General features: G+C 44.5%; 1 protein-coding gene across 14 annotated transcripts in view; it reads right to left on the bottom strand.

Annotated features, from left to right (window-relative positions):
- Positions 1-3,042: 3,042 nt before the first annotated feature.
- LOC137418316 (E3 SUMO-protein ligase PIAS2) overlaps positions 3,043-14,481 on the bottom strand; it is a 200,918-nt gene continuing 189,479 nt past the window's right edge. For 8 of the 14 annotated variants that reach the window (XM_068104351.2, XM_068104354.2, XM_078771967.1 and 5 more), the window contains 5 exons: positions 13,945-14,245; positions 9,090-9,217; positions 7,117-7,194; positions 4,627-4,664; positions 3,043-4,157 (listed from right to left, as the gene is read on the bottom strand). In XM_068104351.2, coding sequence (XP_067960452.2) covers positions 3,690-4,157; positions 4,627-4,664; positions 7,117-7,194; positions 9,090-9,217; positions 13,945-14,245 — 1,013 coding nt within the window. In that variant the 3' untranslated portion in view covers positions 3,043-3,689. The remainder of the gene's footprint in view (positions 4,158-4,626; positions 4,665-7,116; positions 7,195-9,089; positions 9,218-13,944; positions 14,246-14,481) is intronic. The other 6 variants (XM_078771969.1, XM_068104350.2, XM_078771971.1 and 3 more) reach the window with 3 other exon arrangements.

Genomic DNA, 14,481 nt, shown 5'->3' with positions numbered 1-14,481 from the left:
CTTGTTTTAAATTTGTAACCCCATGGGGATGGTGGAGAAATGGCACCAAATTGAAGATGGTAGAATAGAAAATAAGTTGCCATGAAATGAGAAAGAGAGAAGGATGATGAGGATGGGGGGGGGGGGACGAAAATAGAGGGGGAGGAAAAGAGAGAGAGGGACGAGAAGGATAAGAGGAGAGAGAGATTTGGAGGAGGCAGGAGAGTGGGAGAGGAGGGTGAGGGGAGGAGAGAGGGAGGAAGAGAGAGAGGGATGAGAGAGAGAGGGGGGAGGGAGGGAGGGAGGAAGAGAGAGAGAGGGGGGGGGGGGGAGAGGGAGGAAGAAAGAGAGGGAGGAGAGAAGCTGAGAGAGAAAGACAGGGAGGAGAGAGAGAGAGAGTGTGAGAGAGAGGAAGAAAGAGAGAGGAAGAAAGAGCGAGAGAGGAGAGAGACAGAGAGAGAGGGAAGAGAGAGAGAGAGAGAGGGAGGGAGGAGAGAAGCTGAGAGAGACAGACAGACACAAAGAGAGAGAAAGAGAGAGAGAGAGAGAGAGAGAGAGAGGACGAAAGAGAGGGAGGAGAGAGAGAGGGAAGAGAGAGGGAGGAGAGAAGCTGAGAGAGAGGAGAGGAAGGAGAAGTGTCACAGTGAGTATCCAGGAATTTCAATTTCTACCAAGTTTGCAATCATAATAAATATTGGGCCAAACGACAAAAAGATGCAATTACAAAAATATGACAAACAAAACACATTCATCCCCCTGGCTAAAGTATAATATTGCTGCAAGTTTAAAAAGTGGCAAAAAACAACATTTTATAGAGTTACAAGATAAAACTACCAACATGGACATGTATGTAATCAATAAATGTTATTGCTGTTTATTGGAAGCTCTTTAAAGCCAGATTGTAAGAGTGGACACAGAAAGGTTCTTTCTTAAAGGTTCTTTCGGTTCTTAAACCAATATATTCTTAAATCAATATGGTTCTTAAAAAAGAAAAGAAAAAAAACTACAAAAACAGTTAAATAATTTTCACCTGAGAAGGTTCTTTCAACCCTCGACTCCGACTCTGCTACTATCCTGGACGGCATCAGCTCACGTGTCTTAAAATCCTGCTCTTGCATCTTGTCATCTGTGCTCGGTCATCTTCCATCTGCTTGGAAATCAGCAAACATCTCTTGCATTACATAAAAAGGTGCATTAACTGATCCCCTCAACTACAGACCCATCAGCTTACTTCCAATCATCATCAAGGTCATGGAATCCATCATCACAGTAGTTAAATCAGTCATTTTCTCCAACAACCTCATCTCAGATCACCAATTTGGATTCAGACCAAGTCACTCCACCTTGGCCCTGATGCTTATACTCTCCCAACAATGGATGGAGGCCCTCAATGTCAGACATGAGATCAGGGCCTCTCTCCGGACATATCTCGTGCTTTTGATATAGTCTGTCATCCCGCCTTACTCTCCAAACTGTTTGCCTATGGAATCCAAGGCCAACTCCACTCTTGGATTATTCACCTACTCCACTCTGAGTCAACGTGTGGCTCTCAAGAGAATCCTTTCATCTCCTTTCCATGTCAAGGCTGGAGTACTCCAAGGCAGTGTTCTGTGCCCAGTCATATTCCTGATCTTCATCAATAATCTGACTCTGGAAAATTATCTTTATATATTTAATGACGACTCCACCCTCTGCCGTGACATCCCTCATCCTTCAGACAGGCAGGATGCAGCTTCTTCATTTCTTCCCTCTCCCTCATAAAAAAATCAAGCTGGTCAAACACTTCGAATATGTCTTTCAATCCTGACAAATCTCACTCTCTGAAAGGAATGTCTGGCAATCCCCGACCCCACATATACTTACTTAACCATCCTCTTGAGAAAGCTGTCATTCAAACACTCCTGGGTCTCACGATCAGCCATGATCTTTCTTGGTCAAACCATGTTTCAACGTTGGCGTCCAAAGCCATCCTCCACCATACAGAGTCCTTTCTTGGCACACCTGAACTCTCATCCACCTAAAAGCCTTCTTCCGCAGCTTGATGGAGTACTGCTCGGTCTCCTCTCCAGGCTGACTCCACTTCCTCACACCTTGCTCAGCTTGTTGCCATGGAAACCACCAAGGCCTTCAACATACGTGGAATCTCCCACGTTGAAGTTGAGTCTATGGGCCTATCACTTCGCCATCGCAGACAGGTCAGTGGTCTCTCTGTCTTCTACCCCTCCTTTATGGTCTTGCACCCTCTGCTCTTTCCGTGCTCCCCCTCTCCTCCCAAAGGTTGCTGCAAGGCTCACCCGGTCCATAATCAACCCCCTTCTGGTGAAACTACCGTAATCCAGGATCACTGCTCACCTCTACTCATTTGTTCCTCTTTTTCCCCGACTGCGCAATTAACTTCCACATTCTCTTTAATCTGGTCGGGTGTTGTCCTCGGAAGGAGCCTGGTGTTGGCTTAGTGGTTATGATGCTGGCTTGGGATCCCAGGATCCTGGGTTCGAATCCAGGTTGATCACCGAATTAACGCTAGGGGGGTTGACTCGCACTGTCATCCTTCTGAGGTCGGCAAATTGAGTACCAGCTCACTGGTAATTCCCTATGTGTCGCAAGAGGCGACTAACAGGGTTGGCGGCAGGAAGGGCATCCGGCCATAAAACATTGCTTCAAAAAGGGACCATGGTGCCCGAAGAAGGCCAACCCCTGCTCTGCGGGGGAAAATGGCCTCCAAAGGTGGTTCTATTCTCTTCAATCTCATTATTTCCTCCAGGTCCTCAAGCGAGCTGTTCACCACCATAATCCAAAACCATAGTCGTTTCTACCATCGTTAACCCCCCCACCCCTCCTTCCAAATTTCCAGTTTTCCCTCCTGTATGTGTAGTTTCCCCTTCTGTATCCATCATGTCCGCCTCCCTCTGTCTTGCTGTTGGTGCCCCCCTCTCTCTTCTGTTCTTTTCTTCCTGTTGCAACCTGATCCATTCAGTGTTCCAGTACTAGTGCTTCCACGGGCCTCGACTATGTATACGAAAAAAAGGCCACTGATAGAAAAATAGGGACAGATAAAATAAGGAAGATTAAATTATCATTTTATTACATATGCAGCAAAACAGACACCACCCTCGCCCTCCTCCTCTTACCCTCTCCCCCCTCAATTCACTGTAATCCCTCACATCATTTCCTTCCTCCATTTCATGTTATAAAAAGATGGCCATATAACAAAGCAAAGATGCCAATTTACAAATGTATACTTTACACTTGTACCACAACAACCAGAGGCAGCAGGTTTACACCCAGGATGAAGTAGTAAACTCACCAGCTGTTACACCACATACAGTCACAGTCTGCCTCCTTTTTGAAAAGAGAAAAAACAAATAATCGAATCGTATGGATTGGATGAGGAGAAATAATTGAATCAATATTTCAGCTGTTAGACAGCAGATTCACAAGGCCCTCCAAATAGCAACACTCGGCCATGTTTGTAGATTCTCCATCTCCACCTGAGAACAAGCTTTGTCAGTCGAAGGTCGAACACTGTGAAAGAATTGAACATCGAGTAAAATCAAAATGTCTGTTAAATCCAGGCAAACTCCACGAGACTCAAACAAATGTCATTCTTCAGCGAGGCAAACAAAATGCTCACAGATTGTCAGCACCATATGGTCATGGGATCAACTCAAAATGATTTGATGGAGTATTTAGCCAAGATGGCGGCAAACTCAGTCATCGAGTGGGATTATGTCAGGAACGGCGCCATGCGAGCTCTCAGGAGGGCCTGGAGTGTTAAAGCCATTGTTTTGCACAGTTTGGGAAAAGGCATGTGGAGATGCTAGGAGACTTCCGCTACTGCTGACAGATAGCGGTCCACAAGCACCGGTGGGAGAGTGGACGAGATGGTCCAACGAACCCGTGCCACCGGTCGTGGAATCGCCCGCTGTAGTGGATCCCACATTCTGCGACGGGAGCTGATCCAGGTAAACCGTTGCAGAGGAATAAGGGAAAAAGCCATGGCTCAGCATGGACCGCGTCGGATCTTGTTCATCGGGAAGAGATGAGGACGGTAGGCCGGAGCCGCCATATGATTGCAAGGCAGACGGGCTCCCATGCGCCATATCGTACTTTGACCAATTCCAAATGCCACATGGTTCTGTGCACGAGGTCCGAGGTGGAGGCGCCATGTTCAACTGCTGTAAAACATCACAAACGTTACTCCAAACGATTGACAGGGAAGTCGCCGCCATATGCACTCAAGATCAAATGACTAAAAGCAACAAGAACATAGTTGACAAGGCACCTGTGTATACAATATAAACACTCATTGTGGTGTTCCTAAACATTGGGAACACTGGGGGGGATAACAAAGTGGAGGAGGGGAGGTAGAGGTCGAGGGCTTGGGCAAGGGAGAGGAGGAGAGGAGGGGAAAGGGGTGGAGGAGAACGGAAGGCTGAGGGGTGGGCGAATGGGGAATGGAAGGGGGAGGGGAAGAAAATTCTGCCATTATTGAATACATAACATAAAAATAATAAATAATCTCTTCAAAGGACAAAACAATGGTTCAATTTGAGAGTATTTAAGGAAGTAGAATTGAACATTTCACTGAAGCTCACAGGAGTAAATAAAAGTAGTACACGAGTTTTCAAACAGAATTCAGCACACCTGGTTATCTGTTTGCAGCAAGGTATAAAGGTCCAAACCTGAAAGAAAAGGATATTTTAATGAGACAAAAGCTTTTAAACTTTCGCAACAAGTCATTCAGTAGAACTTCAATTAAAATTGTGACGTCATGTTTATGAGACAAGACCATACACCCCCTCAAGGAAAATGTGGTTCATATCATTTTATATCCATCAGTGAATGTTCATTAACCATGTGCAGGCAAACAGTACACCATCCATTTGTAGTACATTTGTAGTACTCTTCTGTTCGTATGCGATACAAGGCAGCGGAGGAGCATCGTTGGCTGAGGGCACGGCTGCTCTGCTGAAGCAATACCTCCTTTAGGTTATGGTGGCAAATTGTAACTTGTTCACGGTGCCAACGATAGCTCGCCTACTCTTTGCGAAGGACACCGTGGGATCTTTCACGTCCACCATGACCAAATCCAAAATTAGCACTATTTGATAAGGTGCAACTCCAAGGTGGATAATCCATAATTTTGGAGATATTGCCCACTTTCTGTATTATTATTGCATTGGCAGCCATATTATTTCGGATCAGCTTCTTTTAATCAAATGTTCCCATAGGTAGTCGATCATGTACTAGAAATTTTGCATCGACCGGTTAAGCGACATGGTTAAGTGATGGGTAATCGGTTAAGAGACCACGGAATACTCGACAGGACGCTACATCTCGTGATTATTGTGTGGCCATATTATTTCGGATCAGCTTCTTTTAATCAAATGTTCCCATAGGTAGTCGATCATGTACTAGAAATTTTGCATCGACCGGTTAAGCGACATGGTTAAGTGATGGGTAATCGGTTAAGAGACCACGGAATACTCGACAGGCCACAACAACTCGTGATTATTGTGTGGCCATATTGTTTCGGATCAGCTTCTTTTAATCACATGTTCCCATAGGTAGTCGATCATATACGAGAAATTTTGCATCGACCGGTTAAGCGACATGGTTAAGTGATGGGTAATCGGTTAAGAGACCACGGAATACTCGACAGGACGCTACATCTCGTGATTATTGTGTGGCCATATTATTTCGGATCAGCTTCTTTTAATCAAATGTTCCCATAGGTAGTCGATCATGTACTAGAAATTTTGCATCGACCGGTTAAGCGACATGGTTAAGTGATGGGTAATCGGTTAAGAGACCACGGAATACTCGACAGGACGCTACATCTCGTGATTATTGTGTGGCCATATTATTTCGGATCAGCTTCTTTTAATCAAATGTTCCCATAGGTAGTCGATCATGTACTAGAAATTTTGCATCGACCGGTTAAGCGACATGGTTAAGTGATGGGTAATCAGTTAAGCGACCATGGAATACTCGACAGGCCACTACATCTCGTGATTATTGTGTGGCCATTGGCAACTCAAGGGTGGGCCATTATTATGATGCTCGTTTCTTACCCACCACTGCCAAACTCAGAAACTCTTTACCTTCTCAAGTCTTTCCAAAAACTAACAACATTCCCCTTTTCAAAAAGCAGATTTTTTTTTACTTCTTAAAAAACTGTTCGACTATTCTCTCTCTCTTCACTTTTCTATCAATGCAGCTCTTTTATTTGAGGCCTGCCCTCAATGAGGACATCCCTTCTATGGTTAAAGTGGACGTCTCTCTGGCCATTCTCAGAGAGCCTCCTCAGCATCAACGAGTCTGGCATTTCACTGGACTATACATTCCATGACTGGAGCCTTCAACATGTAAAAAGTGCTGGAAATCTAGCAGGGGGATGGACATGCTCGCCTTAGGGAGTAATTCGTGAATTAATAAAGGACAGACAGGACAAGAAAACGAAAACAGAACACATCCTTGGGACAATAGCATCGAAATGTTGATGTGTATCACATGTAAATAAAAGGGTAAAAACAAACTTGTGTCTTTATCACGGCTCTCCAGGAAGACGAAAGCCTCCATCGGGCCGACTTTAAAAGTATCGCTTCATCATGCATATCCGCCACTTGACGGAAGCACGGGAAATTACGGCAATTCCCGGAACGTCCAGGTGGCCTTGGCAAAGGTTTCTGATTGGACAAATTGACCTTCAGGATTCGTCACAATAATAATGAAAGGGGGTGTCGGACATGGACGATTGGGAAAAGGGAAGTTATGGATTAATTGTCGACTACATCTTGACGGGGCTTTCAAGTCAATCATATAACGGGAGTTTAATGTAGGTTATTTCATTGACATTTTGTCGGTCTAATGTGAATTATTGGCAGGTAAAAGGTTTGGCACATGAATCGATCCGTGAATGATGAATCTCATTACCTATAGGCTGGTAAGAGTATGTTAACCGACGTGGGAAGTGATGTTCCATACCTCCCCCTCCCCTGCAGCTTTCAGTTAACAAAATTCATAGTTTAAATTATCCACCACTGCAGACGAACACCACACAACCTTCACCCACAATAGTTTCTAGAGCATAAGCACTTGTCCAAGATCAGTGATCAAAACGAGCTTACGTACTTCCTAATAAGGGTTGATGTTGGTGTTGGTGTTGTCTTACTTCATTCCAAGGCGATATCTCTTCTACTTCTCCGCTTCCTAAATTCATGACATCCATTAGACTACATCAGCAACCAAGGTCAAAAGGAACAACAACCCCCACAACCAACTCCTACCCTCTCCACCTTCAATGTTGGAATTCTGAGTTCCTCCATTCATGCAGTCATTGTCATTGTCATTATCCATGGAGCCCTCAACTCCTCCCTCCTCACAGTGGAGGCTGGAATTCCCAGAAGCAGTGTTTTGGGCCCAGTCTTGATCCTCATCGAAATGGATGGATACTTTCCATCCAATGCAGATGAGGAACTCACCTATTTCCTTTTCCTTGGTTATCCAATCTCTCGAACTTGTAGGCCTCACCATCAGCCATGACCTCCCCAGGCTAACAAAACAAAGCTGGCCCCCAAAGCCAACCGCAAATTGGACGGCCTGCATCGATCCAAGTCTTTCCTTGGAAAAATCAGCCTTACTCAGTCTACAAGGCCTTTGTCTGTAGCTCAATGGAGTACTGCTCTCTGCAATGTGCCGACACACAAGCATCACATCAGTCTCGCCTGCATTCTGTAGAATCTGAAGCTCTCAATATTATTGGAATCTTCCGTAATGAGGCCAAAGCACAGGGTCTATTACTCTCTCTCTCTCTCATCACAGGCATGTCAGCAGTCTGTTTTATACTCTCTTCTCCGATATTGCGCATTCTGCTCTGTCCTCTGACCCTCCATATATCTATTCTAACACGTGTAACTTCAGTAAATGGTTAAATTTCCAAAATACAGGCTGACTGCGCACATCAACCATCTTATTCCTCGCTTTTCCAGTCTACGGAACCATCTTCGAGAGGATGTTCCATCTATTCCCTCCACGGCTCCAAGCAAGCAGTGCACTGCCATCTCGTCATCACACATTTTGTCCCATGCCCTTTATTACCCCCGTTAACTTTTCCTACCACAAGTATTTTACTTGCTAGTTTCAGTGCCATCTCCCTCTCCTCCTTTGCTGTTCACTCATTCCGTTGATGTTTGTAAAGAAAGGAGGCTGTGATGGGGAGGGAAGACTTCTGAACTACAGGTTGGACAGCCTGGCTTTCTCGCATAAACACAGGTCGGAATTTGAGGTCTAATTTATAGATACCGTTTACGAATATCCTAGTAAATGAAGAAAAAAGTAGTACATAGTCTCCCAATGTATATCCTGATCTTACCATGTGAATAATACGCACATACATGCAGACGCACAAGTTTAGCAGTGGGGGAATGGAGCAGGACAATCAAGAGAGGATTGTGTCGAGTGTCCTATCCACATTTTGGAGTTGGTCCATGTGGCAGCCGCAGGCAAAGCATCATGCACACACAGTCCTGCATGGGTTTGCAGATACATGCTGCCGATGGTCCCTCATCTGGATTCACTGCGCCAACCTGCACACCTTGCAGGAATAGACTTTTCACCGTATCTACAAGAGTGTATGGGCACTGTTGCATTTCAAGTGCCTGAAATCGTTTTCGGGATCCTCTTGAGTCCACTGCAGACCTGAATGTGCTGCTGACACCTCCAGTGCATTTCTACAACGCTAAATGATCATCGTTCACCATTGGGGCATGGCAAGTAGTTGTGGTTGAAACAGAGCACTCTCCTCTGACACGTTAACAGTTTCTTGCTCCCAGTATCCATCAAACAGAACAACTCGACAACTGTCACATTCATAAAATGGATACAAGGAACTAGAGCTACAACCATGGAATCTATACATTAATACCACAAAACAAGATTTATTTTACATGTCCTCATATCCCTTTTACAACCAATATCTAAAATCTTCAACTCTACCCACCATTTTTACCTTCTCATCTTTTCGTTGTGCTAGCATTTCAGGACCCTGCATTGTACATTCATGCGTAGACGGCCTCAAAGCATGTGAATACCTTTTGCACACTTACCCTGAAGGTCAGGCAAAGAAGACATGTGAGGATGAGAAAATGTCCCCTGGTACTCAGCAAGTCCCGGCATTCGAAAGCCACTTTCCAGTCCTCTCACAGTGTTTACACTTTGGTGAAGATTCACAATTCTAGAAGGGAACAAAAACCCTCATCTTGCATCGGGTTCATACATAAGCCAGTGTGGTGTTACAAAGTGCAAGGGACAATGGATGCTGTGGCACTGGGGGATTGCATCAGCATCTTGACTGCTTTGCCACGAGCATCGAGCAAGTGCAGGGAGGTGATGAAACCAGAAAAAGGGTCTGGTGACGGCACAATGGGTCTGCCCAGAATATAAAAATTTAGTTCTTTACTGTGATGTGATCAAGTGAGCCATAAGCTTTGCAAAGAGTGAATTTTTTTTTTTTTTTTCAAAGAGTGAGGTGTGCAATTGCATCACTTTATGGGGGTGCGGCTGTGCTGCTGATGCATTTCCTGGTGGACGTTAGATCTCCTGGCACCTTGAGAAATTAGTAGGCCATTAACTCACCGGCACGGTAAAATGACTTTGGGCATGAACGTCTGGCCAGAGTCGAGTGTCGCAGATTGCGTCTGTGGTCTATCAAAGACAATGTTTGCCTTTTGCAATTATCTCGGGGTGACGTCCATAACATTATTGTCAGGAGTGCGGCTATTAGAACCTTTTTACCCCCAAAATCTATTCAGTTCATCTTTGCATCAAAATACACCTTTGTACCAAAAAAATCCCTCATCATTTCATCATAATATAGGCTATAAATATACCAAGTTTGGTCAAAATCCCATCACTGGTTCGGGACTTCTGACCATTGACCTCTTGACCCCATAATCTAATTCGTTTATCTTCACATCATTATACATACTTGTACCAAGTTTGACTTTGTTCCCTTCAGCCGTTCTTATCATGGTAATGCCTATTACAGATTCTGACCTTTGACCTCTTGACCCCCAAATCAAATCAGTTCATCTTTGCATCATAATACACACTTATACAAACTTTGGTCAAAATCCCATCACTGGGTTCACAAGTTACCATGGTAACATGATTTTTACCTAACATGACCTTTGACCTCGTGACCCCAAAATCGAATCAGTTCATCTTTACATCATTATACATGCATGTCGTAAGTTTGACTTAGCTCCCTTCAGCCGTTCTCAAGTTATCGCGGGAACGAAAAAAATCTATCACTGAGGGAATGACAGACAGACAGACAGCCCAAAAACACAATGCCTTCGACGACATAATCAGCAGAGGCATTAAAAAAATGGGTGAGGGGGTTTGAGGGCAGGGAGTAGAGCTCAAACCCAGTACAGTACAAAAAATCCCAAAACATTCCCCTGCAGTTTTGCGCCATTACTTCATTTCCCAGCATGCACCATTTTGCACCCACCTTTCACTATTCTTGGCTGATAATGGTATTTTACCACTCGTACTGACGTTATTAGCATAGCCACCATAATGGGTATAGAAAAACGTTTTGGATCAGCCGTTACCACAAGTGCTGTATCATGAATGCAACAAGATTGATTGAAAACTGTTATGGATTCGTCACTTCCGCTGTTGTGGTTTTCACCCACTTGACATATTTCTGATATTATGTACTATTATTATTCTCAAAAGGTTTATTATTCAGGAACAGCTATCTAAAGTTGAAAAGGTTAACTTAAAATGATACAGGAAACCGAACCAGAAGACGAGGAGGTGAAGAGGAAGAGGCGGCTCGAGCAAAGTTGGAGAAGACGCGTGACGTCAAGGCTCCACAGCGAGCCAGGTCTACCGAAAGTCACGAGGGAATTTTGAGTTCCTTGAAGGGACAACAGGCGATAGGAATTATCACTGGAGTGGAAAATCTGCGAAATCAGATTTGAGCGCTGAGATTTCGACGAATCCTCGCCTAGTCGCATCGGCTCAAGTAAGAGCCGTCGGCCATTTTGAAGCCCGCGCTTCGGACACCTACAAAGGTTTTGCCTCGCGTCAACTTCACCCCCAACATCCTACCGTTTGTCGGGGATGTGTGTGTGCGGCCGCTTCGTCTCCAATTACGTTGCGGTTCGCTGAGTGAGTGGTGAAGGTGCCCCTCTGAAGGGCGCCGTTGTACAGTTTCGGCGGGGCGATCACCATTGTCAACTGTACGCAATTCAAATATCGACTCGAGAGCGAGATTCGGGCTTCGACTGGATATCGTTCTAACGACCGCTGGAGCGAGTCACATTCGTCTTGGAAAAGGTTATAGAGACATTGAGGAGTGTCCGTTTCACTCGCTGGGAGCGCCGTGAGTTATCTGACTTTATTGATGGTATATAGATGGTATATAGATGGATACTCGGCCCGGTCGCCCGGAAATGAACTGGTTCGACGCCCGCGCTAGAGAGGTCGCGGGCGACTGAGATGTATTAACAAATTTCGCCTCTAGGAGGCTCGGAGTACCATCAATACCACCGTAAAATGGCCTCTAAACGGTGGTATTGATGGTATATAGAGTGCACTCTTAATTGCCATTTGTTGTACCGTTATTCCTGTGTGATTTTTCAATATATTATTTGTTCATTTATAATCATTGGTGTGGTTTCACTGTTGATTTCTAACACAGAGTAACATATTTTTCTGCCGTGGCTCCTCTCGGGGTTCGGAGGTGTACCGAGACCAGGAGATCGTAGACTCGTAGAGGAACACGTAACAAAACCCAGTCTGAATTGCACCAGAACCCAGAATATTTTCACCAGTTCGGTTCAGTATATCAGAAAAACCGGCACTTTCAAACATGCAGTGGTGGATCTAACGCAATGCATTTGGGGTACGGTACTGTACAGCCAACCCCTTAAATATCGCCTGTTTGAATATTGTGGCTTTGACCAATCGCAGGCAACCTCTATGTACCGATTTAGTGATCGCAGGGCTTAATGTCGACCAATCACCGTTCTTGAACTGAGGTGTGACGGTTATTTCTCACCACGAGCCTTTTGGTCGTTTCTCGTGCAACTTTAAGGTGAAGAAGCGTAAAACTATGAACAAAAGTGATCATTTTATTTCATTTATGCACTGGATTATGAGCTGCAGAACGATTTATAAAAGCGAAACATCGACAGATTACAAAAGGAAACTATTTAAGAGGTCACGGTAATGAGAGGAGGAATGGTGGGGTTTTTGGCATGGGCTTGAATTGCCACCCAGCTATAAACTGTCATCCTGGTGTCACAGGTAGTGTGATTCCATCAATGTGTGTGCCGCCCCTCGGATGGACGCAAACTGGGCGTCCCATCTGCTGGCATTAGTTGGTGGACGTTAAAGTTAAAGACCCCACGCTGTCCTTTGCAAAGAGTAGGTGATCTATCACTGGCAACAAGGCCAAGCTCCAGATTCCTGCACCAACTACTGCTGGGAAGGCAATGGCAAACCACCCAGCATAATCGTTGCTCAAAAAGCTGCTTCGGTGGAACCGACGATCTGTGAAGAGTATGGCACACCATAGGCAGAGTGAGAGAGAGCGAGATGGGGGCTTCAGCCAAATTACAGAACAGTATGGAAGGGCCGCGTTTAATCTGCTTCAACACAGCATGAGACTTCATCGCAAAGCCGATTAATGCTTATTATACATGTTTATTTCAACTGTGATGCATTTGTTTTTGGCTGCCGCCCACCTTCCTCCATATTTTGGTCAAATCCCAGGAAGCCTAACGCCATTATTCTCGCAGGAAATTGGTTTTAACCATCATGGTTTAGAATATCGCGGTATTTTCCAGGAACGTAACGCCCGCGATATTTAAGGGTTGACCGTATTTCTCGCTGTTTTGTTTATTAATCGGGGGATTTCACTAAAGCATGTTCCGTGTCTGAAATGTTAACATTTTGCCTCAGTCAACGAAGTCGTCAGAGGCATTATATGTTTTCAGGTTGTCCGTCCGTCCGTCCATCCATCCGTCCGTGATAGGTTTTCGTTACCACGATAACTTAAGAACGGCTGAAGGTATCTTAGTCAAACTTGGTACACTTATGTAGAATGAGGTACAGGTGAACTGATAAGATTTTGGGGTCACGAGGTCAAAGGCCAAACGTCAAAGGTAATGCAAGGTAAAAATCCTGTTACCGTGATAACTTGTGAACCAGTGATGGGATTCTGACCAAACTTGGTACAGTTATGTAGAATGATGTAATGGGAACTGATTAAATTTTGGGGTCAAGAGGTCAAAGGTCAAAGTCTGTAATATGTCTATAACTTGAGAACGGCTGAAGTGATCCAATTCAAACTTGGTATAGGTATGTATAATGATGTAAAGGTTAACTGATTAAAATTTGGGGTCAAAAGGTCAAAGTCTGTAATAGGTATATAACTTGATTAAGAGCTATTTTCAATAAATAACCTTATGGTATGTGTGTATTCTGCAGATGCATTTGCCTTTTATGAGAGCTACTTGTTTAATAAGTCATTTTCAGAGTTACTCAACCTTGGACTATTGCCATAAAATCCAAGCCGGTTCGGTTTGGAAGTGCCAAACCCAGTGAGTTGCATTTTGGAAACTCAGTTCGCTTCTACCAGAACAAATTGCACTACGAACTGCAACAGCACATGGTAGAGCAGGTGGGCACCTGAACTACGGTGGTAATTCAGAAAGATGAATGATTTTCAGCATAATCGATCCAGGAGAGGACATGAATTTTTTGTTTCAGATAATGGAAATTTCTGGATAATGGGTGTTTCCGTTACTTGGATTTCTGGAAAAAATAGGTTCTACTGTGCCATGAGATTATGTGTGCCGTCAAATGTAAACATGACCAAGGTGGGTGGTGGACAGCATTGTCAACCATTGTCATCAGGGTAAATGTATTTAAAACACTTACCCTCTTGATTGCAAGGTGGGAGAAAGATTCCTGGTGAGCGGAATATTCTTTTTAGCAGTCTGAATCTCATCTCGTTCTCGCTCACTCTCCCCATCATCATCGTCATCATCATCATCTGCCCCAGAAGCGGCGTCATTGGAAGAACTGTCGTCATCCGAGGAACTTTCCACAGTGAGATCAATCACCTCCACCTGTTTCTTGGTGGTAGTTCCTGTTGTACTCACACTGCCACCACCCCCACCTCTGGCAGAATTTGGCGATCGTCGCCCACTCATACACATTGTGTCAAAATTACTTGAACCTGTTGAGAAAGAAGGGTGGGGGGAAAAAGCGTGAGATAATATGAAAAAATGATGAAATAATGAAAAAATAGAGTCGGGGTGTTCTACTATGTTAACACAAAGGCCTCAAAGTATACGTGTGTACATGTCAAGTGAGGAAACGTTTTAACTACAAAATTTGTGCCAACTACGGTTGACTTTGGCAATACAATCATATAACGGGTGTGGTGGGAGAACAGATGCGTATCCACTGTTC

This window comes from Myxine glutinosa, chromosome 2, assembly GCF_964187855.1.
Source record: "Myxine glutinosa chromosome 2, kmMyxGlut1.1, whole genome shotgun sequence".
Lineage (NCBI taxonomy): Eukaryota > Metazoa > Chordata > Myxini > Myxiniformes > Myxinidae > Myxine > Myxine glutinosa.
Note: the sequence above shows the minus strand (reverse complement) of the source record. Positions and strands in the feature narration are given on the sequence as shown.